Source organism: Anastrepha ludens, chromosome 4 (genome assembly GCF_028408465.1).
Source record: "Anastrepha ludens isolate Willacy chromosome 4, idAnaLude1.1, whole genome shotgun sequence".
NCBI lineage: Eukaryota > Metazoa > Arthropoda > Insecta > Diptera > Tephritidae > Anastrepha > Anastrepha ludens.
Genome location: NC_071500.1, coordinates 31,060,972 through 31,086,229, shown reverse-complemented (window position 1 = coordinate 31,086,229; position 25,258 = coordinate 31,060,972). Strand labels below are relative to the sequence as shown.

The window sequence follows — 25,258 nt, the reverse complement described above, 5'->3', positions numbered from 1 at the left end:
GGTCCTCGCTTAATTTGAAGTGATATTTTTTGGGTGTTTCTTTAAAAGAAAAAAGGCTTTTTATTTGTGGCTTGAGTATTCTATTTTTTGATTCATTTTTAAAAAACTAAAATTTTTTTTTTGGTCACACGAGCTTCGTTCAAAATGTTTTCAGTCTTCAATGGACACAGCGATAGCCGGTTCTGCTGAACCAATTTTGATGAAATAAAATTTAGAAAATGTAAAATTGATGTCATTATCGTTCGGATCGATCATTCGGAAAAAACATGTTTTAGTATTTTTTTCGTCCCTTTAAAGTCAAAATCAGTGTCAGAAACGGATTTTTGAACGTCCACCAATTTGTAAATGATTTTTTGAAGATCGTAGTTTACACGATAACGACCTTCATACTGAACAAGAACCTTTTTATCTTTTTGATTTCAGACACCTGTGAGTCCCGGAATCTATGTCACCAGCGAAATTCCTTTTTTGGGAAGACCATTTTTTGAAGGCTGACAACTTCTTGAACGAACCTTGTATGACCAAAAAAAATTGTTTATTTTTTAGTAATATGCTAAAATATAAAATACACGAATCAAAAATAACAAACCTGTTTTGGTTTCCGTTTTACACGCTTTTAAAGAAACATACAAAAAACACCATTTCAAATCAGGCGAGAGCCTTAAGTGAAGATAAATTCTTTTAAAATTTGGGCGGCTTGAAATTGACTTTTTTTAATCCATTTTTGTAAAATTCGCAGATAGTAGGAATTGGATTGAAAAGAATATAGAATTTACACATATACACAAATATATAATATATAAAAGATAGATATAGATATGCACTTAAATATTGACTCAATTTGTTTAAGCTGAGTTAGATGGTTATTGATTGAACTCCGTTATAACATATTGACCAAATATTAGGCGTCTTCGATTCGCCAAGCGTTAGCAAGTGGAAAGGAGATGAAGTAAATCAAGAAATAAAATAAAACATATATTGGCAGCACCGAAAAAGAGCATTCAAAAATTGTATACGCTCGGAAGTACTTAGTGAATATTAGTAAGACCACGTTCATACAGGGAAACATTTGTTACTTGTGTTGCTCGTGCTTTGTCAACACACTTTGTGTCCTCGTTCTTCTCATTGTTATTGTTGGCTTTATACTTAAGAAAAGTAATAATTGCAAGGTGTGTGAACACGACGGGCAACACTAAAATATAACACTCATTGTTGAAGCGACAAAAGTCTCACTGTATGAACGCAGCCTAATCAAATTCTCTTCAAAAAGAGTTGACAGCATTCAAAATAGCAACTTATACTAGTTTTATATGGCAAATCTCCGAGTGTATTTTTGCTAATGAAAAGCTCCTCATTAAAAACCATTTGCCGTTCGCAATCGGCTTAAAACTGTTGATTCCTCTATTTGAGGAATGGCATTAAAACGCACGCCACAAATAGAAGGAGGAGCTCGGCTTTACACCCATAAAGGGTGTAAGGGTAGTTATATGTATATGTATATGGTATATATATATATATGAATATATCAGGTAAGTCCATAAGTTCGTGCATATTTTACACATAATTTCACTTTTGTACGATTTTTGCATACAAAAAATTATTCGCGGAATATAACGGAACTATTTATATTTTCTTTGATATATTGTGCACTCAACAAGTGATTTTAATCGTGGATAGAAGCACGTGTTGTTAAAAAATAAAATGGAATCTTCGAACGCGTATAAGAGGCATATTTTGTATTTTTTTTATAAAAGTGGTAAAAATGCAACAACTGCTGCTGCAGAAATAAACACGAACCGTGAGTGTAAGGACTGCGCAAAAGTGGTTTTCTGAATTCCGAAGTGTTAACTGCGACATGGAGGATGCCCCGCGCGCTGGTCGTCCTGAAGTCTTTAACTCCGACGCCTTGCTCGAACTCGTGGAAGCTGAGCCAAATTTGACAGTCGATATCATTGCGCAGATGTTAAATTCATCGAATGGAACAAGAACATGGAACCAAACCAGACGATAACTGCTGATTATTATTCCCATCAGCTATCAAACCTGAATGAGGCACTTAACAAAAATCGATCGTCTTTAGTGAATAGACGCAAAATTTTGTTTCACCACGACAACGCAAGACCTCATCCCGCAAGGCAAACATTAGGCAGGTTGAACGAGCTCGGATGGGAGCTAATTCCGCATCCACCATACTCTCCGGATATTGCACCTTGTGATTATCACCTTTTCCGTGGACTTCAATCCCATATGAGTAACAAGAATGACGCCTCAAAACAAGCTATAAAAGGAGATATCAAAGCGTATTCTGGCTCCAAGGACAAACAATTTTTTGAGCAGGAATTAAAAATTTGCCTAAACGTTGGGAAGACATTGAAAATAATGACGGAAAATATATTATTGATTAATAAATACTTTAAACATCTCAAACGCACGAACTTATGGACTGACCTGATATGTATTTAAGCTTATTTTATGCCATATTTTGGTCATTAGGTTAATTCCTTTGTTGTTGTAGCAGCATAAACATTCCCCATACTTACATACGGGGAATGCTGCTGGAGTGACAGTCCTTGGCCGGATATAAATCCGGGTCGATTCGGTGGCGTAGAACCGACTGTCGTGGAAACGTCGTGCTAATTCCTTTCCTCACGTTTGGTTCTTATACGTAAGCTTGTCGGAAGGCAAAATAAATGCAGCAAAAAGCAACTCAATGCTTCCTCCCGTAGATACACTCAACCGGGGCACATTCATACATTTTTTATGTACATAAATCACATGCACATACATACATACATATGTAACCACGAACATGTGTAGTTTGCCTTCGCCGTTGCGTTGGCTGAATGTTTATTTTTAGTGAAAAGCTTCAAGACTTTTCGTGATTTTTTTTTTGTACACACATAATCCGCAGAAGCAGTGCATTAATGGGCAGGTGAAGAGGCAGAAGAAAAAGCATGCCGACAAATAATTATTATATGTAGCCTATCGTTAATGTTTTTGGAAAATAGTTGCGTCCAAGTTCATATATAGGAGTAAATAAGTAATAGCGTAAGCGAATGGCTAATGGAAAAGTTTACTTCAACTTGATTTGGCATAATCAGTATAATTATACACATCGACATATATTCATAGCAGACAATTTTTCATGTCCACTGCAGCTACGAGTTACATGGTCCATTCGATCAGTTCAATAAAACGATTGTTTAGCGCGCTATATGGCAAGTTGTTGCCGTCCATGTTTAGCTGCTTAATTTTTGGAAACAAAAATTTAGTTAGCATTGACCGAGAGCGCTCGGTAGCTTTTTCACATTTCGAAAGAAATAAGGACCGATGATGTGGCCAGCGTTTAAACTGCACGCAAAATGGATGAAGTGCTCTATGAACTTTGCGCCCAGTTTTATTTTTTGAAAATAAATTTCCACGATATGGAAGCGTTGTTCTGGCGTTAATCAGTTCACGGTGACATGCCAAACTTGTTATATTACACTGCGTTACAAAAACGAACTTTTTTTCTGTCCTATGGACCAAATATACTTTTTCGGAAAGGGGAGAAAAAATAGAAATGTACGTGTATCGGCGATTTTCATGTACACGTCAGAATTTTTTTTTTTATGTATAAAATATAGAGCTCGTAGTCCGCCTGTGTGAAAAATTCTGGATAAATTTTTAACCCTTTTTCCGTGATCCAATAGCGCTGAATTTCTGCAGGCAGACTAGTGGAAATGTTTTTATTATGTAAAATTAAAAAAAAAAATTTTATCAATTCTCAGATTTTCTTGAATTTTTTTTTCTAAAAAAAAAATTTGTCTAAATTTTCGGCATAACTTGAAGGGACTCCAAATTTTTAATCAACTTATTAACCTTTAATTTAATGTTTCATACAAGACACTCTGTGCCGTTTGTGTGTTTGTTACAGTTCCGGAAATTTCGATCATCTGACAGTTGCGCTACTAGGAGACGTATACTTTGACAATTGCTTTAAGTTCTGTTGCGCGAAAACGTCTTTCTGTGTATTTCATCTTACGAAAAATGCAGTGCCCGACTCGAAATAACTTTTGTTACATTTGTGGCTTATTCGCACCAAGTAAAAATTTTAAAAATATTACGAAAACAGTGGTTAATTCGTTTCAGAAAATATTCAAGACTGCTTATGCTCCTTACTTGTGGTATACTCCGGAAGTCGTGTGCGACTATTGCTATAGAAATGTATGCAAGGTTACTGATGGAAGGTCAACAATAAAGTACTCTGTACCAACAATTTGGCTACCACCTTCGGAGCACTGCAGTGAACTGTGCTACTTTTGCGTAACTTTTACTCAAACTAAAGGCTACCACTACTTTCGCCGCAACAAAATTCGCTACGCTAATGTAGAATCGGTTATTCCAGTGGTTCTGTACTCACCAGAAGAACGTATAGCGGCTTCAATGGAGATTTTTGATGATGGGATGGAGAATTAAGGGATGGAGAACCAACAGTAGCACCAACAATGCTATCAACATGTCTTGCATCGAATGCGAGATGCGGGGAACCAGAAGTATCGGAATTTGTACCAACACCCAGTGAACTTGGGACTGCAGTGCCGTATTTAGTAACGCAAGCCGACTTCAATGACCTTGTACGAGAAGGAAATTTGTCAAAGAGAACAGCCGAACTCTCTGCATCACGCTTTAGGCAGTGGAATATAGTGGCGGCTGATTTTAAAATAACAGCCGCTCGTGATCGACGTAGCGATACTGACACAAATGCTTACAAACGCAAAAATAAAAGGCCTAAGTTTCTTTAAAAGCATTAAAATTTTTAATGTAACAATTTTTAATCTTAATATTATATAATGAAATTAATAAAAAAAATCGGGGTTTTATATCTCTATTGTAATGCGGAGTGAAATACCCACATCGGCATATCTCATGCAATTTTTTTTTTTTAATTTCGAACAGGTGGCAACTCTGTGAAACATTGTCAGTGGCAACACCTAGGTGAAAAGTCTAGAAATGTGATACACTATCTCTGGATGCTTTGCTATATCTGTAGTTTTATTATATTTATAGAACATCGGGTAACAAATATAAGACGCGGTGGCGGAAAGAAATACAGGGTTGGCCATATTAAACTGACCCATGTGATTATTAAAAAAATATGGAAAAAGAAAAATTTTTTTGTGTTTCATTGTGAAAAACATTTAATTTAGTTCAAGGAGATTCGTTTACATCACTTTTTGAATATGATATCGCGCAAGTGGTCGCCCTTAGCTGGTATAGCGTAATGTGCCCGTTTTTCGGCGTTTTCCATAGTTTTGGCCAGCGTCTCGGCCGATATGGCAGCTATTTCCCGTCGGATATTGGCCTTAAGTGCGCCTAGTGTCTTTGGCTTGTTGACGTAAACCTTAGATTTCAAATAGCCCCAAAGAAAAAAGTCCGGTGGCGTCAAATCCGGTGATCGTGGCGGCCAGTCAAAATCGCCGCTTTTTGATATCAAACGGCCAGGGAACAAAGTCTTCAATAAGTTGACGGTGGCTCGTGCTGTGTGTGATGGTGCGCCATCTTGCTGAAACCAGAAGTGCTCCATACCATTTTCACGAACAATCGGCATCACAAAATCGGTTATCATGGCCCGATAACGCTCTTGATTGACGGTCAATGGTTGGTGTTGACCATTTTCAAAGAAGAACGGCCCAATGACCATATCAGCGCAAATGCCACACCAGACTGTAACTTTTTGGTCGTGGAGAGGTACCTCTTCAATAATTTGAGGGTTTTCAGTGGCGTAGAAACGGCAATTTTGCTTATTTACGGTTCCGTTCAAGGAGAAATGGGCCTCATCACTCATAATGATTTGATGCCAAAAATCCTCATCAGTTTGGGCCATTCGGACGACAAAATTGGCATACTCCAAGCGACGAGGCTTATCGGCCGGCAACAGTTGTTGATTTAGTTGTATTTTGTACGGGAATATCCCCAAATCCAAACGAATGATACGTCGTAGAGTGGTCCGAGGGATGTCCAACTGAGCAGAACGACGATTACCTGACGTTCGCGGCGATGACTCGATACTGGCTCTTACGGCCGCGATATTTTCGTTAGATCGTCTTGGCCGCTTTTTATTTGGACGTCGGGTATTAGCCACAGTGCCGGAAGACAAAAATCTTTTGTGCATTTGCTTGATTGCGTTCTTTGACGGCGCACTTTTCACTTTATTTTTTTTTCTCCACGCACGTTGCGTTTTTACAATCGAGAAGGAATTTTGAATGTACAGCTGAACAATTTCAGCGCGTTCTATTGGGGTGTACTGTTTCATGGTATAAATCTCCTTCGACTGACGCTTCCAACGCGGTATGTCATTAGCTGATCTGAAATTACAGTAAAAAGTTATAGGGTTACTCAATGGGTCAGTTTAATATGGCCAACCCTGTAAATAACACTGTGGAACAAATTCAGGTTAGCAAAAATTAGGTCCATTCTGAGAGTGGCGGGTGAAAATAGAGGCGAAATTAGAAGACCCGTATCGCGCCGTTTTTTTATGTTAGTTCGAATTTTTTTTTAATCGGCCTTCGAAGTTTGCAGTCAAATGCCGATTTTCAGTATATTGTTTCATAAGTACCACAAAAATTTTCGAAATCAATTTTTTCAAAAATTGTAATTGTTGCACAGGTCTCTAGCAATAATTTGGCTTCTCCAGATTGAAAAAATATCAATTAGTCGACGAGTTATAGCCAAAAAACCATATAAACAATTTTGCTCCGATTTCGAACTTCGAAGGCCGATTAAAAAAAATTCGAACTAACATAAAAAAACGGCGCGATACGGGTCTTCTAATTTCGCCTCTATTTTCACCCGCCACTCTCAGAATGGACCTAATATTTGCTAACCTGAATTTGTTCCACAGTGTAATAGTGGGTGATTTTTTAAGAGCTACAGGAAAGTTTTTCAAAAAAACACTCGTAAAATTAAAAAAAAATGCATAAAATTTTTAATTAAGTCGATAATACAGTCCATATAATTTAATTTTTGAAGATTATTTCATGCAAATGTTGACCGCGACTGCGCTTCAAATGGTTCATCCGCTTAGACCAATTTTGGCATACTCTTTCCAATGTTTCGCCCGGTACCTCACATATAAATGCTTTAATGTTGTCTTCCAATGCGTTAATTGAAGCAGGCTTGTCTGAAGTCATGTCTAGCTTTAACATAGCCCCACAAAAAATAATCTAAAGGCGTTATATCGCACGATCTGGGTGGCCATTTGACAGGTCCCGAACGGAAATAAAATGTTCACCGAACTCGCCTCTCAACAAGTCCATTGTTACGCGTGCTGTGTGGCATGTGGCACCGTCTTGCTGAAACTACATGTCATGCAAGTCAAGCTCTTGCATTTTGAGCAAAACAAAGTTGGATATCATTTCACAGTAGCGTTCACCATTCACAGTTACGTTACGATTCGCAGCATCTTTGAAGAAGTACGGTCCAATGATACCTCCAGCCCATAAACCGCACCAAACTGTGACCTTTTCTGGATGCATTCGTAGCTCTTGCAATTCTTCTGGCTGATCTTTACTCCAAAATCGACAATTCTGCTTATTTACGTACCCATTGATCCAAAAATGAGCTTCGTCGCTGAACACAATTTTTCGATAAAAAAGTGGATCTTCGGCCAACTTTCCATAAACCCATTCACCAAAAATTCTGCGTTGCGGTAGGTCATTCGTCTTCAATTCTTGCACCAGCTGTATTTTGAAAGGCATCACACCTAAATCCTTTAGCAAAATTTTCCACGTTCTTGAGTAACAGAGGCCCGATTGCTGCGAACGGCGACGAATCGATAATTGATGGTCATCATTAAAACTGGCCGATACAGCTGCGATATTTTCTTCAGTTCGCACTCTACGTAAGTGTGTTGGTGGTTTGTTGTCCAATAATATAAATTTGGTTCTAAATTTAGTCACAATAGCTCGAATAGCCGATTCAGTGGGTCCATTAAACTGACCATAAAATGGAAGAAACGCGCGATAAACTTTCTTAACAGAACACGCACTTTTATAATAAAATTCAATGATTTTTAAGCGTTGTTCGTTTGTAAGACGATTCATGGTTAAATTATAGACCAAACTGAAGATGTTTGACAGTGAAACAAAACTCGAAACGTGAGTCAGCTTTTTAAACCAACTGTTTGAAAAGATAATAGCTAAAAAATCACCCGTTATGTTCTCACAACCATCTCTGAAACGTGTAAACCACTCATGAACTCGGGCACAAGATAGACAATCATCGCCATAAACTTTCTTAATCAATTAAATTAATTAGTTTAATCATTCTGAAAACTCGTCCCTTCAGATAATTAATTTCCTGGAACTTTGTTCAAAGTCATTTGGCAGAAGCCAACTGTTATGAAATATTTTTTGTTCGATAAATCGAGTTTACGTTAAGCGATGAGTCCATTCAATCAATTATCCTACACTCGCCTTCGTACAGTTTAGGCGGATATGTAGTATTTACTCCATCATTCGGGCTTCCATTTGCGACCTGACCAGTGTTTTCTCTAGAAAAGCTTAGCAGTTCGATACCATTTCACTGAAAAACAAAAATATATGGATGTTGTATTATTTTTTATTTGATTTTTTTTTTCAAATTGTATAAGCACAACGTGTATATGTATGTGTGTATGTATGTACGAATATAACTAGTACAAATGCGTTTTGCACATTTGGCTTTACCGAGCGCGTGCGACCTACCGACCACCTACTACTACTATTTCATTCCTCCTATACCCTGTTTACAGTTTGACAGTTCGAAGAAGAAAGGAAAAAGTATAATAGGAATTCCATCGTGCCATTGAATTAAATAAATAAAATTGTTTACTGAAGTCGATCCAATTTCCCTTTTCCCAACTCCTTTCTAGGGATTACTGAATCCGTTCGCGTGCCTTTTCTTCATTATTAAATTTAAAATGTTTATTAAGAGCAAAGTAATTTAATAAACTTTGTAAATTATACACCACAACGAGAACGAATGCACGAGGCTGGGAGCACAATGACGCAATATGATTTTCTTGCACACTGCACACTAAGCGACCTTTGATTAATCGATGAATAAATTCCCGGAAAGCGTTCTTAGTATTGCGCACACTAACAACAAAAAAGCCGGTGGGCTTTTCCAATTGACTTGCATCGGCTTGGTGGGCTTACATTTAAGTTTAAGAAATTGAAGAAGATCATAAAAAAATTGGTTATTGGAGTAGAAAATCGTCCAATTATTTTACTTGCACAAAGGTATTTACTGTAATTTTGGTTATAACGGTTGTATAGCCATGGACAGATAAATAGCACAAATGTGAACCCAACCTTATATGTTAAGTTAAGTTTATAGTACGAACTCTGCTTTGATCAAATAAATTTGTTTGTTTACATTTATTACCGCTATTAAGCTTACATTTATGCGAGGAATTTACCGTTTTTTTCGATGGAATTTTTTGCGATCTATTTTATTTATGTTAATTGCTGTTTTGAAGTGGACACAAAAATTTTAAAAATATTTTATAATAAAATTTAATATTGTTTTAGCGATTTTTAGTATAATTTTTTGTTTCTTAAATAAAATTTTAAAGCAATTACTAAAAATGGGACGTGGAAAACATTACACGCCGGAGAAAAGAGCTCTTATATACCTACCGTATGAGTGAAAACGGAAAAAGCTAAGTAGAAATAGCTGAAATTATGATGTGCTCTCGGAAAATGGTTTATAATGATCTTAATTTGGTTAAGAAAGATTCGTCTTATCTAAGCAAAAAAATGGAAAGAAAACAAAAGCCGCGAAAAACTGATGTTAATGTGGATAGAGCTGTAATAAGCAAGAGCAAAGCAGATCCTTTTAAGTCGGCACGGTAAATAATGCTTGACATAAACCAAGAATCTGGTCTACAGGTGTCCAGAAAGCTTGTAGTAAGGCGACTTAACGAAGGATTGTACACGGCGGATAGATTTCAGCATCTGGCTATACTCCTGAATAAAATGGAACCATTTGTGTTTGAGTTTATGCCATTAAATTGGACATTTATGCAGAATTGGACTTTTATGCAGAAAAAATTAATGTACTGGATTGGCCGGCGCAGAGCCTTGATCTCAATCCAATAGAAAATTTGTGGAATGACGTTAAGGTCAAAAACGCTAACAAAAATTTAAAAAATTTTGATGACTTGTGGGCCGCAGTTGAGGAGGTTTGGTACTCGATTCCAAAGGAAAGATGCCACAAGCTTGTAGAAAGTATGGAGCGACGGCTTGAAGAAGTAATCAAAAACGGTGGATACAGTGCAAAATACTAATCTGGTAAAACAATATTATAACTTAACTACATATATATATATCTGATTTGCTTACTATTTTTGCTTTTATTTGGAATTTTTTAGGATGTGCTATTTATGTGTCCAGGAGGTTTTGTGAGTTATCAACGTTCTAGTAAATTAAATCAGAACTGAAATTCCTTTTGATCATGTTTTTCTTTTAAAGTGGGAGTAAATAAGTTTTTTATTTTTTATGTTGCTTTTTCCCAATAAAAACTAATTATTTAAATCATATTCAACTCTTTGCTTTCAAAGTCTAAATGTGCTATTTATATGACCATGGCGGTATGTAACAGCATAAACGAATCCTAACAGATATAGCCATATAAATATACGAGGAGGGCTAAATAAGTACCCGTATCGGAAATGAAGGCAGCATTTTTTTCAAAATTTTATTTTTTTATTTTCCAACATATTCCCTTTTTAGAAAGATATACGACTCCCAACGCTCCGGCCATTTTTTTATCCTTCCAAAAAATAGTATTCGTAGAGCTCTCCAAAATACGTCTCTGTCTCGGCGATGAGTTCCTTGTTTGAATTAAATTTTTTTCCCGCGAGTGATTTCTTAACGTAAGGGAACAAGAAAAAATCGTAGGGTGCCAGATCGGGTGAATACGGTGGGTGCGACAGCAATCCATAATGCAATTCATGCAGTTTGGCGGCGACAACTCAGGATGAATGTGCAGGTGCGTTATAGTGGTGAAACAGCACCTTCTTTGACGCCAAATGCGGCCGTATCAATTTCTTGTGAAAGCGGTGCAATAACTCACTGTAGTATTATTCAGTGATCGTTCTTTTTTTTTAACTAACTAACTAACCTATCAAGCAGTCTGAAATTTGCTTTGCCGTCGTTTGATAGATGGCAGCACACGATGCTAACACCAACTTCTTTTAGGAAGGCCCTCTGTCATCAAATACGGGTGCTTATTCAATCGCCCTCGTATATCAAAATGTTCAGAAGAATGAAATGAGTCGATCTAGCCATGTCGGTCTATCTGTCTGTTCGTTTATGCGCCCGATAACTCGAGCAAAAATTTATATAATTCACTGAAACTCGGTACTCAATAATACTCAGCAAGATCCTTTCCAACGACCATTCATGTAAAACTCTTGTCAAAAGAGAGAATGGGTGGAATCGGTCGAGGAATGTTGATGCCCATTTTCCGGTAAATTCTTTTGCTCCAGCTTGTAATGATGACACAAGTCGGCAGGAGGGGTTACTTGAGGTTTTCTTGACATCTGCCCTGGTTGTCAAAAGAATCGACTTAAAGTTGATCAATCGAAAGTTTTTCCCCGTTCAAATCTCCAGGTATTGATAGTATCATGCATGTGAACTAAAACCTTGGTGGTTCCTGCCCTTCATAAGATATTTTTGGCGTGTATCGCGTCATGTTCCTGCTAGCTAGAAGAAAACCTGTCTTGGCCAAGGGCTTCAAGTCTATAAGTCTTACCTCCTTTTGAAGGTGTTTGAGAGAATGATTGACTATCTCATTAGAGAGCACTCTGAAACCAAATTATCTTAAGCTCAGCATGCCGTTCTAAATAGTAAATCTACCGAAATAGTAGGGACTGCTCCTTGTAGGGCTGAGGCATTTGTCATTGCGTTAAATAAACCTGAGGTAGAGAGACCTATCGTCCCTGCTATATGTACCGAAGGTGGTAACTCTGTCTTTACGAACGGTTTGAATATGCGGTCGGGAGTCGCAGCAATGGTTTTCTCTAACTCAGCCAATTTATGTATTGCTTTAAAATTACCGAATACTGCTAGCGTCTTTGCGATCTTCCAGCCATGCCAAATGCTAAGGGAACGTGGGTGCGAGGGAGATGCTAACACTTTTTCCGATAGCCAAGCCGCAATTAAGGCTCTGACAACGCCATGTTGCAGAACGAAACTAGTAAACTACTGTAAGGAGTAGATCAAATCTCTTGGGTGTGCAGGAAACATTTCTCTGATCTGGGTTGTAGGACATATCTGATGATCTTGCCAGAAAGGGGACGGAATTGGTCTCAGAGACCTGCTACCCGGCCATCGGCTTCCCCTGGATGTTAAAGGGGAATTGCACGGATTATTTCACAGGAAAGCGTAGAAAATATGTTTTGAGGAATTAAGTATTTTCTTAATCCTGTTAGTTATTTTTTCCGAGTGAAAAACAATGTGTGGATTTGTTCACGCACCAAGTAGAAGAGGAGGGTGCAATGTATTTTCGCAACCTTATTTATAGTATCAAATCTGCAAAGCAGGCACTGTTAGCTTAACGAAAAATACAGATGGAAAAACAAATATGATAACAATATTATATGTATGTACATGCTAATTTTTGGTACGGTTACAGAGATCGGATGTTTCTACTGTTATTTTAGAAGGAATGCCTGTAGGTATAACAAAGAAAGAATGCCTGTAGGAATAATACAAAGTATTTTCTATAACTTAAACTAAATGGGGGTTTATGCAGATTCCTGCTGCATACATACTCCCCCCGTTGGAAGGTGTAGGCTTTCAACCAAATCTGTTTCAACCGGAAGTGCTGCAATCTTAGTTATAGCTCGTTTTACTGGCCCATTTGCTGTTTTAATGATCGCTGCTCTAACATATCCGTCAGCGCCACTGAAGGTGTGTTCAACCCGACCCAGACTCCATTTTAAAGGCGGTTGATTGTCATCCTTTAAAAGCACCATAGCACCTTGTTGTATGTTTGCCATAGGGTTTCGCCACTTACACCTCTCTTGCAGTAATGATAGATACGCAGTGCTCCACCTTTGCCAAAAGATTTGCTGCATCTGACAAATTCGCTGCCACCGGCTTAGACGGTTCATATTTAGATGCGTAACAATTGGTTCTTCTATGGCTGTAAATGACCCACCAATGAGAAAGTGCGCTGGTGTAAGCACGTCAAGATCGTCTGGATTTTCTGTAATTGGACAAAGGGGACGAGAATTTAAAATAGCAGAAATTTCACAAATGAGAGTGCGAAGCTCATCGAAGGTTAAAATAGAGACGCCAACGGTGCGATAGAAATGAAGTTTTGCGGACTTGACCGCAGCTTCCCATAAGCCGCCAAAATGGGGCGAGCGGGGAGGAATAAATTTCCAATCAATTTGATTTTCAATGCAAGCTTCAGCTACTGCTCTATTGTGATTTTGATCGGCGAATAGTTTTCGCAGCTCTTCTAGCTCATTTTTTGCCCCAACAAAATTTGTAGCGTTATCAGACCAAATAGTGTTTGGCTTGCCTCTAATGCTGATAAATCGTTTGAGTGCAGCAATGAACGATGACGTCGATAAATCTTGGACAAGTTCAAGATGACATGCTTTCGTTGAAAAACAAACAAAGATACATACGTAGCATTTCACGGGTGGCCGGTTGCGCACCTCACATTTGTACTGGAGTGGTCCACAATAGTCAACACCTGTTGTAATAAAAGGTCTAGATGGTCTCACACGGTCTGTTGGAAGTTGACCCATAATTTGCTGCAGTACCCTGGGCTTAAGGCGGAAGCACCTCAAGCATTTATTAATGATTTTTGAAACTGTTTTGCGCCCACCAATAGGCCAAAATTGCTGACGAATTGATGCTAATAAGCTCTGCGGTCCTGCATGCAATAGTTTACGATGATAGAATTTAATGAGTGCGGAAGTGACTGGATGCTGTTTAGGTAGCAAAAGTGGGTGTTTTGCCTCGAATTCTAAATTCGAATTATAGAGCCGCCCTCCAACGCGTAATGAACCAAAGTCGTCGATAAATGGATTGAGTGACAGTAAATGGTTGCAGGAAGGCAACTGTTTGTTTTCTTTCAGTATTTTGTATTCTGATGCGAAGTGCACTTGCTGGATATGCCTGATTAGCAGCAGTGTACCGCCTTTAATGTCGTCGACTGTGAGAAATCCAGCTGATGGTAAAGTTCGTTTTGATTTAATGTGGCGAAATTTGTAAACGTACGCAAACACGCGCTGTAACTTGCTGAATGAATTTTGGAACTTGCAACCGTAAGTTTCGTCGATTTGAGTTGCAGCAATTAAAACATGGCGCCGTCTTTCTGGAAGATTAGATAAGAAATCCATATTGCTTGGCCAATGCGCTGAATCAAATTGGAGGAATGAAGGTCCATTAGCCCATAGGGTGTTATTTAGAAGCTCTTTTGGAGTGCAGCCGCGCGAAAGAATATCCGCAGGATTCAGTTCGGTTGGAACGTGATGCCAGGTCATACCTGATGTAAGCGATTGTATTTTAGCTACGCGATTTGATACGAATATGTTAAAATTACTGGGAGCAGATCGTAGCCACGACAATACAACCATTGAATCCGACCAACAATGGCACTCATATGATAGTTGGCTATTTTCCAAAATATTTGAAACCAATTCCGCTAACAACAACGCAGCAGACAACTCGAGTTTTAGAACCGTGATCGACTTCAAAGGTGCAACTCTGGACTTGGAACATAGAAGATGTATTTTGTTGACGCCGTGCTTTTCAACGCGTGTGTAAACACAAGCACCATAAGCGGATAGACTGGCATCACAAAAGGCATGAATTTGAACGCGGGCTTGCAGTGCAAGCACGTATCGTGGAAAATGAAGATTGCTAACGAATGAAAGTTGACCACACAAGTCCAACCAAATGGACTGTAGCGATTGCGGCAGGCTTTCGTCCCAAACCAGTTTTTCCTTCCATAAGGCTTGCATGAAGATCTTCAGCTTTGTGATAACTGGGCATATTAAGCCAAGTGGATCGTAGAACCGCGCTATGACTGAAAGAATAGATCGCTTTGTAATTTTCTGCGAATTCAAGATTGGTGTGAAACTGAATAGAAAGTTGTCTGAGATACGTTCCCACACAAGGCCAAGTGCCTTTGTCACATCTGTACCATCATGAAACTTTATGAATTTTTCGCAATTACTTTCGTCTTCATCTTTCAAAACATCAACTTCATTAGAGCACCATTTTCGAATTGGAAAGCCTCCTCGTAGAAGTAGCTGTCTGATCTCTTGCTTCATTTGTATGACCTCCTCGATTGAATCGCCACCAGATATCAAATCATCCACGTAAAAATCTCTTCGAATGATTTTAGCGCCGACTGGAAATGATTCCTCCTCATCAAATGTAAGCTGATGCATAGCTCGAATAGCTAGGAAAGCAGCAGGCCTCGTTCCATATGTGACCGTGTTTAACTTGTATGTCTTGACTTGCTCAGATGGGTCATCGCGCCAAAGAATGCACTGCAACTGGTCATCAGGGCTACTCATTTTAATGCAGCGATACATTTTACATATGTCGCCAAGTAGTGCAACTTTGAAAAGTCTAAAGCGAAGCAAGATGTTAAAAAGTTTTGGCTGAATGATTGGCCCTGGTAGCAACAAATCGTTTAGCGAATACCCTGAAGTAGTTTTAGCGGACCCATCAAAAACCACGCGCAGTTTTGTAGTGGTACTGTCTTGCTTTTTAACGCAGTGATGCGGTAAGTAGTAAACTGGTTTGTCTGCTTGAAATGATGCCAGCGACATATGACCAAGATCCTTATACTCCTGCATAAATGCCGAATATAAAAGTTTTGTGGATTGAGCCTTTTGGAGTTTTTTTTCTAGCGCCCTGAATCTACGTAAAGCAAGATAATGCGATTCACCAAGAGCATCAAGATCGGATTTAGGTGGTAGTCTAACTGAGTAGTCCCCTGAAGGCAAACGAAGAAAATTTTGTATGAAATGCTGCTCACAAAAAGCGTCCTCTTCTGATAATGCTGGAGTAGAATCGAAACCATTTTCGATCTCCCAAAAGCGTTTAACAATGTTTGAAAGTGTATCAATATTATCATGTGGAAGTGTTAATTTTCTGAATGCCGAAAGAGTTGTTAATTTATTACTGATATGTGATGCGCCTCCAGAAACTACCCAGCCCAACTTAGTTTTTTGCAGTGTTGGTAAGTGATCAGCAATTCTAAATTGTCCAACGCAAATTAAGTCGTAGAATAATTCCGCACCGATCAAAACATCAATACGGTTTGCTTTGAAGAATGATGGGTCAGCTAAATTAATGTTGTTTGGTATGTTCCACCCCTCAATGCTGATATCAAAATTCGGCTGATAGTCTGTTATGCTTTGTGTTATTAAAGCTGTGAACGATGTCGAAAACCGACCATCATGCGCTTGGGCAAATATGTCGACGCATCTGTCTGCATTGAGACTCGATTCTCCAATGCCAGATACTAAAACTGGTGAATGATGAGACCGAAGTTGAAGTTGATTTGCTAACCGGGATGTAATGAAATTTAATTGAGACGCAGAGTCTAAAATAGCGCGACAAGGAATTAATGTGCCTGCACGATTTTTTACTAAAATGATGGCCGTTGCTAACAGCACACAATTGTTAGACACATTTTTCAAGGCTAAAGGTTTGGGACTTGCAACTAATGATGTTAATGCTGATTGCGATGTTGTAACCTGGCTATTTGGTACAGGCGATGCCACAATCGGTTTTGGTACACTATCTTGCTTGCCATTTAAATGCAGTAAAGTGTTATGTTTTGCTTGGCAATACCTGCAATTGCCAGATTTGCATTGCTTGATAGTGTGACCCTTGCGTAGGCAATTTAAGCACAAATGAAATTTTTTTGCTTCCTTATAACGCAAATTTGGAGAAAGATTCAAAAACGAAGTGCAACCAGTAATGAAATGCTCTTTGGAATCACAAAAAATACAGAGTGGAGTGGGCTTGCCACCACCTACAGTAACGAGTACGCTTGCTTTTGATTTTGCTTGAGATACAATATTTTTCACCTGTTTGCTAGGTGCCTGTATGACCATAGCGTTTTCCAAATTCTCCATCATGCGGCATCTTCTTCCCAAAAACGTTGACATGTCAATCCATGTAGGTAATTTGTGTGCAGATAAATTCTCTTCCCATTTTTCATGCGTTTGTCTATCCAGTTTGCTTGTGATGAGGTGTATGAGTAAACCATTATATATATCTTCAGTAGTTGCTAAAGTTTGCAGCGCTCGAAGATGTGCATTTACTTGATCGCTTAATTTTCGTAACCCATCTGATGCGCCCATTTCCATACCTTGTAGCCCGAAAATTGCCTTTATGTGTGCCTGGAAATGAAGTAATTTATTATCAAAACGTACTTTTAATAAATCTAAAGCTTTGTCGTAATTCTCTTCACTGGGCTCGAGTGAGCGCACAGTGTCTAAAGCTGCATCACTGAGACTGGTGATCAAGTACTGCATTTTTTCTAATTTGGACATCTCCACGTCTTTGTCTATTGCTGAAGTAAACGTGCTGAAAAACGATGGCCAGTCGAGATAGGAGCCACTAAAAACTGGAATTTTGAGCTCAGGTAGCCTGGATCGTCGTTGTAACTGCTGCGGCGTAATGTCGTCCCAAGAGAACTGTCGTAGTGTTGAAGAGTGCGCGCCAGATGACTTATGTTTTGTATTCAGCCAACGATTAATTTTTGCCTCTACCTCAATATACACTTTGGAGAAATTTTCGTCAGCATCAGACTCGAATTCCTTGCGGTCCAATCGCCTAAGTGTTGATCGTGCATTTTCGAAGTTTGCCTGCAAACGCTCAGCATGTTTAAGTCGCGCAGAAAGTTCGGCCTCATCTAAGTTTTTTAGCTGCTCGTTCGTAAGGAAGCTATTGAGATTATCTAGCTGGCGTTGAAACGCATTGCCTTCCTTTTTGTAGAAAGCGATTTCACCTGTCACACCAGGATTCTCATCAGACGATTTACACTCTTTCGGCATTTTATAAATATATTTTCTTTTGTTGAGTTCTATTTACTTTTCACTGCACTTTATGTTTGTACTAATCGTTAACAGTTAATAGAAAAAACACCAAATGTCTTTATTTTAAGCGAAAAACAACCTGTTTTGCCTTCGATAGCTGTACTTTTGTAAATGGGTATACAAACACTCACGGCCGCGACGAAAATGTACATATGTTTTAAACTATGTGCGTACAAATATGCGTACCGAAATTACTTCTACTTGGGATACGAAAATTCTAAAACGATACGGTTAATCAAATAATTATATATGTATATTATGATTTATTCGATCACGTCGGGGTCACCAATGTTTTGAGGAATTAAGTATTTTCTTAATCCTGTTAGTTATTTTTTCCGAGTGAAAAACAATGTGTGGATTTGTTCACGCACCAAGTAGAAGAGGAGGGTGCAATGTATTTTCGCAACCTTATTTATAGTATCAAATCTGCAAAGCAGGCACTGTTAGCTTAACGAAAAATACAGATGGAAAAACAAATATGATAACAATATTATATGTATGAACATGCTAATTTTTGGTACGGTTACAGAGATCGGATGTTTCTACTGTTATTTTAGAAGGAATGCCTGTAGGTATAACAAAGAAAGAATGCCTGTAGGAATAATACAAAGTATTTTCTATAACTTAAACTAAATGGGGGTTTATGCAGATTCCTGCTGCATACATACTCCCCCCGTTGGAAGGTGTAGGCTTTCAACCAAATCTGTTTCAACCGGAAGTGCTGCAATCTTAGTTATAGCTCGTTTTACTGGCCCATTTGCTGTTTTAATGATCGCTGCTCTAACATATCCGTCAGCGCCACTGAAGGTGTGTTCAACCCGACCCAGACTCCATTTTAAAGGCGGTTGATTGTCATCCTTTAAAAGCACCATAGCACCTTGTTGTATGTTTGCCATAGGGTTTCGCCACTTACACCTCTCTTGCAGTAATGATAGATACGCAGTGCTCCACCTTTGCCAAAAGATTTGCTGCATCTGACAAATTCGCTGCCACCGGCTTAGACGGTTCATATTTAGATGCGTAACAATTGGTTCTTCTATGGCTGTAAATGACCCACCAATGAGAAAGTGCGCTGGTGTAAGCACGTCAAGATCGTCTGGATTTTCTGTAATTGGACAAAGGGGACGAGAATTTAAAATAGCAGAAATTTCACAAATGAGAGTGCGAAGCTCATCGAAGGTTAAAATAGAGACGCCAACGGTGCGATAGAAATGAAGTTTTGCGGACTTGACCGCAGCTTCCCATAAGCCGCCAAAATGGGGCGAGCGGGGAGGAATAAATTTCCAATCAATTTGATTTTCAATGCAAGCTTCAGCTACTGCTCTATTGTGATTTTGATCGGCGAATAGTTTTCGCAGCTCTTCTAGCTCATTTTTTGCCCCAACAAAATTTGTAGCGTTATCAGACCAAATAGTGTTTGGCTTGCCTCTAATGCTGATAAATCGTTTGAGTGCAGCAATGAACGATGACGTCGATAAATCTTGGACAAGTTCAAGATGACATGCTTTCGTTGAAAAACAAACAAAGATACATACGTAGCATTTCACGGGTGGCCGGTTGCGCACCTCACATTTGTACTGGAGTGGTCCACAATAGTCAACACCTGTTGTAATAAAAGGTCTAGATGGTCTCACACGGTCTGTTGGAAGTTGACCCATAATTTGCTGCAGTACCCTGGGCTTAAGGCGGAAGCACCTCAAGCATTTATTAATGATTTTTGAAACTGTTTTGCGCCCACCAATAGGCCAAAATTGCTGACGAATTGATGCTAATAAGCTCTGCGGTCCTGCATGCAATAGTTTACGATGATAGAATTTAATGAGTGCGGAAGTGACTGGATGCTGTTTAGGTAGCAAAAGTGGGTGTTTTGCCTCGAATTCTAAATTCGAATTATAGAGCCGCCCTCCAACGCGTAATGAACCAAAGTCGTCGATAAATGGATTGAGTGACAGTAAATGGTTGCAGGAAGGCAACTGTTTGTTTTCTTTCAGTATTTTGTATTCTGATGCGAAGTGCACTTGCTGGATATGCCTGATTAGCAGCAGTGTACCGCCTTTAATGTCGTCGACTGTGAGAAATCCAGCTGATGGTAAAGTTCGTTTTGATTTAATGTGGCGAAATTTGTAAACGTACGCAAACACGCGCTGTAACTTGCTGAATGAATTTTGGAACTTGCAACCGTAAGTTTCGTCGATTTGAGTTGCAGCAATTAAAACATGGCGCCGTCTTTCTGGAAGATTAGATAAGAAATCCATATTGCTTGGCCAATGCGCTGAATCAAATTGGAGGAATGAAGGTCCATTAGCCCATAGGGTGTTATTTAGAAGCTCTTTTGGAGTGCAGCCGCGCGAAAGAATATCCGCAGGATTCAGTTCGGTTGGAACGTGATGCCAGGTCATACCTGATGTAAGCGATTGTATTTTAGCTACGCGATTTGATACGAATATGTTAAAATTACTGGGAGCAGATCGTAGCCACGACAATACAACCATTGAATCCGACCAACAATGGCACTCATATGATAGTTGGCTATTTTCCAAAATATTTGAAACCAATTCCGCTAACAACAACGCAGCAGACAACTCGAGTTTTAGAACCGTGATCGACTTCAAAGGTGCAACTCTGGACTTGGAACATAGAAGATGTATTTTGTTGACGCCGTGCTTTTCAACGCGTGTGTAAACACAAGCACCATAAGCGGATAGACTGGCATCACAAAAGGCATGAATTTGAACGCGGGCTTGCAGTGCAAGCACGTATCGTGGAAAATGAAGATTGCTAACGAATGAAAGTTGACCACACAAGTCCAACCAAATGGACTGTAGCGATTGCGGCAGGCTTTCGTCCCAAACCAGTTTTTCCTTCCATAAGGCTTGCATGAAGATCTTCAGCTTTGTGATAACTGGGCATATTAAGCCAAGTGGATCGTAGAACCGCGCTATGACTGAAAGAATAGATCGCTTTGTAATTTTCTGCGAATTCAAGATTGGTGTGAAACTGAATAGAAAGTTGTCTGAGATACGTTCCCACACAAGGCCAAGTGCCTTTGTCACATCTGTACCATCATGAAACTTTATGAATTTTTCGCAATTACTTTCGTCTTCATCTTTCAAAACATCAACTTCATTAGAGCACCATTTTCGAATTGGAAAGCCTCCTCGTAGAAGTAGCTGTCTGATCTCTTGCTTCATTTGTATGACCTCCTCGATTGAATCGCCACCAGATATCAAATCATCCACGTAAAAATCTCTTCGAATGATTTTAGCGCCGACTGGAAATGATTCCTCCTCATCAAATGTAAGCTGATGCATAGCTCGAATAGCTAGGAAAGCAGCAGGCCTCGTTCCATATGTGACCGTGTTTAACTTGTATGTCTTGACTTGCTCAGATGGGTCATCGCGCCAAAGAATGCACTGCAACTGGTCATCAGGGCTACTCATTTTAATGCAGCGATACATTTTACATATGTCGCCAAGTAGTGCAACTTTGAAAAGTCTAAAGCGAAGCAAGATGTTAAAAAGTTTTGGCTGAATGATTGGCCCTGGTAGCAACAAATCGTTTAGCGAATACCCTGAAGTAGTTTTAGCGGACCCATCAAAAACCACGCGCAGTTTTGTAGTGGTACTGTCTTGCTTTTTAACGCAGTGATGCGGTAAGTAGTAAACTGGTTTGTCTGCTTGAAATGATGCCAGCGACATATGACCAAGATCCTTATACTCCTGCATAAATGCCGAATATAAAAGTTTTGTGGATTGAGCCTTTTGGAGTTTTTTTTCTAGCGCCCTGAATCTACGTAAAGCAAGATAATGCGATTCACCAAGAGCATCAAGATCGGATTTAGGTGGTAGTCTAACTGAGTAGTCCCCTGAAGGCAAACGAAGAAAATTTTGTATGAAATGCTGCTCACAAAAAGCGTCCTCTTCTGATAATGCTGGAGTAGAATCGAAACCATTTTCGATCTCCCAAAAGCGTTTAACAATGTTTGAAAGTGTATCAATATTATCATGTGGAAGTGTTAATTTTCTGAATGCCGAAAGAGTTGTTAATTTATTACTGATATGTGATGCGCCTCCAGAAACTACCCAGCCCAACTTAGTTTTTTGCAGTGTTGGTAAGTGATCAGCAATTCTAAATTGTCCAACGCAAATTAAGTCGTAGAATAATTCCGCACCGATCAAAACATCAATACGGTTTGCTTTGAAGAATGATGGGTCAGCTAAATTAATGTTGTTTGGTATGTTCCACCCCTCAATGCTGATATCAAAATTCGGCTGATAGTCTGTTATGCTTTGTGTTATTAAAGCTGTGAACGATGTCGAAAACCGACCATCATGCGCTTGGGCAAATATGTCGACGCATCTGTCTGCATTGAGACTCGATTCTCCAATGCCAGATACTAAAACTGGTGAATGATGAGACCGAAGTTGAAGTTGATTTGCTAACCGGGATGTAATGAAATTTAATTGAGACGCAGAGTCTAAAATAGCGCGACAAGGAATTAATGTGCCTGCACGATTTTTTACTAAAATGATGGCCGTTGCTAACAGCACACAATTGTTAGACACATTTTTCAAGGCTAAAGGTTTGGGACTTGCAACTAATGATGTTAATGCTGATTGCGATGTTGTAACCTGGCTATTTGGTACAGGCGATGCCACAATCGGTTTTGGTACACTATCTTGCTTGCCATTTAAATGCAGTAAAGTGTTATGTTTTGCTTGGCAATACCTGCAATTGCCAGATTTGCATTGCTTGATAGTGTGACCCTTGCGTAGGCAATTTAAGCACAAATGAAATTTTTTTGCTTCCTTATAACGCAAATTTGGAGAAAGATTCAAAAACGAAGTGCAACCAGTAATGAAATGCTCTTTGGAATCACAAAAAATACAGAGTGGAGTGGGCTTGCCACCACCTACAGTAACGAGTACGCTTGCTTTTGATTTTGCTTGAGATACAATATTTTTCACCTGTTTGCTAGGTGCCTGTATGACCATAGCGTTTTCCAAATTCTCCATCATGCGGCATCTTCTTCCCAAAAACGTTGACATGTCAATCCATGTAGGTAATTTGTGTGCAGATAAATTCTCTTCCCATTTTTCATGCGTTTGTCTATCCAGTTTGCTTGTGATGAGGTGTATGAGTAAACCATTATATATATCTTCAGTAGTTGCTAAAGTTTGCAGCGCTCGAAGATGTGCATTTACTTGATCGCTTAATTTTCGTAACCCATCTGATGCGCCCATTTCCATACCTTGTAGCCCGAAAATTGCCTTTATGTGTGCCTGGAAATGAAGTAATTTATTATCAAAACGTACTTTTAATAAATCTAAAGCTTTGTCGTAATTCTCTTCACTGGGCTCGAGTGAGCGCACAGTGTCTAAAGCTGCATCACTGAGACTGGTGATCAAGTACTGCATTTTTTCTAATTTGGACATCTCCACGTCTTTGTCTATTGCTGAAGTAAACGTGCTGAAAAACGATGGCCAGTCGAGATAGGAGCCACTAAAAACTGGAATTTTGAGCTCAGGTAGCCTGGATCGTCGTTGTAACTGCTGCGGCGTAATGTCGTCCCAAGAGAACTGTCGTAGTGTTGAAGAGTGCGCGCCAGATGACTTATGTTTTGTATTCAGCCAACGATTAATTTTTGCCTCTACCTCAATATACACTTTGGAGAAATTTTCGTCAGCATCAGACTCGAATTCCTTGCGGTCCAATCGCCTAAGTGTTGATCGTGCATTTTCGAAGTTTGCCTGCAAACGCTCAGCATGTTTAAGTCGCGCAGAAAGTTCGGCCTCATCTAAGTTTTTTAGCTGCTCGTTCGTAAGGAAGCTATTGAGATTATCTAGCTGGCGTTGAAACGCATTGCCTTCCTTTTTGTAGAAAGCGATTTCACCTGTCACACCAGGATTCTCATCAGACGATTTACACTCTTTCGGCATTTTATAAATATATTTTCTTTTGTTGAGTTCTATTTACTTTTCACTGCACTTTATGTTTGTACTAATCGTTAACAGTTAATAGAAAAAACACCAAATGTCTTTATTTTAAGCGAAAAACAACCTGTTTTGCCTTCGATAGCTGTACTTTTGTAAATGGGTATACAAACACTCACGGCCGCGACGAAAATGTACATATGTTTTAAACTATGTGCGTACAAATATGCGTACCGAAATTACTTCTACTTGGGATACGAAAATTCTAAAACGATACGGTTAATCAAATAATTATATATGTATATTATGATTTATTCGATCACGTCGGGGTCACCAATGTTTTGAGGAATTAAGTATTTTCTTAATCCTGTTAGTTATTTTTTCCGAGTGAAAAACAATGTGTGGATTTGTTCACGCACCAAGTAGAAGAGGAGGGTGCAATGTATTTTCGCAACCTTATTTATAGTATCAAATCTGCAAAGCAGGCACTGTTAGCTTAACGAAAAATACAGATGGAAAAACAAATATGATAACAATATTATATGTATGAACATGCTAATTTTTGGTACGGTTACAGAGATCGGATGTTTCTACTGTTATTTTAGAAGGAATGCCTGTAGGTATAACAAAGAAAGAATGCCTGTAGGAATAATACAAAGTATTTTCTATAACTTAAACTAAATGGGGGTTTATGCAGATTCCTGCTGCATACAAAATATGGAGCTCCATTTTTTAATGTGCTATTTTGAAAACCCTGTGGCCGCAGTACAATAGAAGGAGGGCTCACGTGGGGACCCCACGTTATTCGATTTCCAAACTTGTAACTGGTTTTACTGGTAATTGGACGATATCATAGGATCTTATTGGCCAATCTACTGCTTCGAGACGACAAATAAATTGGTCACCGAAACGACGACACAGAGAATCCATTGTTTTACGGGCTGTATGGCAAATAGCGCCTTCTTGTTGGAACCAAATGTTGTGGACATCATGGGCTTCAATTTCGCCATTTACTGTCACATTGGCGCTAGCCTCATCTTTGAAGAAATATGGGCCGATGATTCCTCTGACCCATAGGTCGCACCAAACGTTTGTTTTCCATAGATGTAATGACTGTTTATGAATAGCTTCGAGTTGCTCTTCAGTCCAAATATGGAAATTTTTCTTATTGACTTTGCCATTGAGGCAAAAATCGCCCTTATTGCTGAAC

The 25,258-nt window shown here is 39.1% G+C and overlaps 3 protein-coding genes across 5 annotated transcripts in view; 1 reads left to right on the top strand and 2 right to left on the bottom strand.

Annotated features, from left to right (window-relative positions):
* LOC128861467 (FMRFamide receptor) overlaps window positions 1-25,258 on the top strand; it is a 175,890-nt gene that overhangs the window by 25,484 nt on the left and 125,148 nt on the right. The window lies entirely within an intron of this gene.
* Window positions 12,776-18,073, bottom strand: LOC128861760 (uncharacterized). The gene has a single exon (XM_054100143.1). It carries the CDS (start codon window positions 18,071-18,073, stop codon window positions 12,776-12,778), a length of 5,298 nt encoding a protein of 1,765 aa, XP_053956118.1.
* LOC128861759 (uncharacterized) lies at window positions 18,757-24,054 on the bottom strand. Its single transcript, XM_054100142.1, has one exon. It carries the CDS (start codon window positions 24,052-24,054, stop codon window positions 18,757-18,759), a length of 5,298 nt encoding a protein of 1,765 aa, XP_053956117.1.

Coding starts and splice junctions, on each gene's coding strand:
- LOC128861760 (XM_054100143.1), bottom strand. CDS start 18,073: ATGCCGAAAGAGTGTAAATCGTCTGATGAGAATCCTGGTGTGACAGGT.
- LOC128861759 (XM_054100142.1), bottom strand. CDS start 24,054: ATGCCGAAAGAGTGTAAATCGTCTGATGAGAATCCTGGTGTGACAGGT.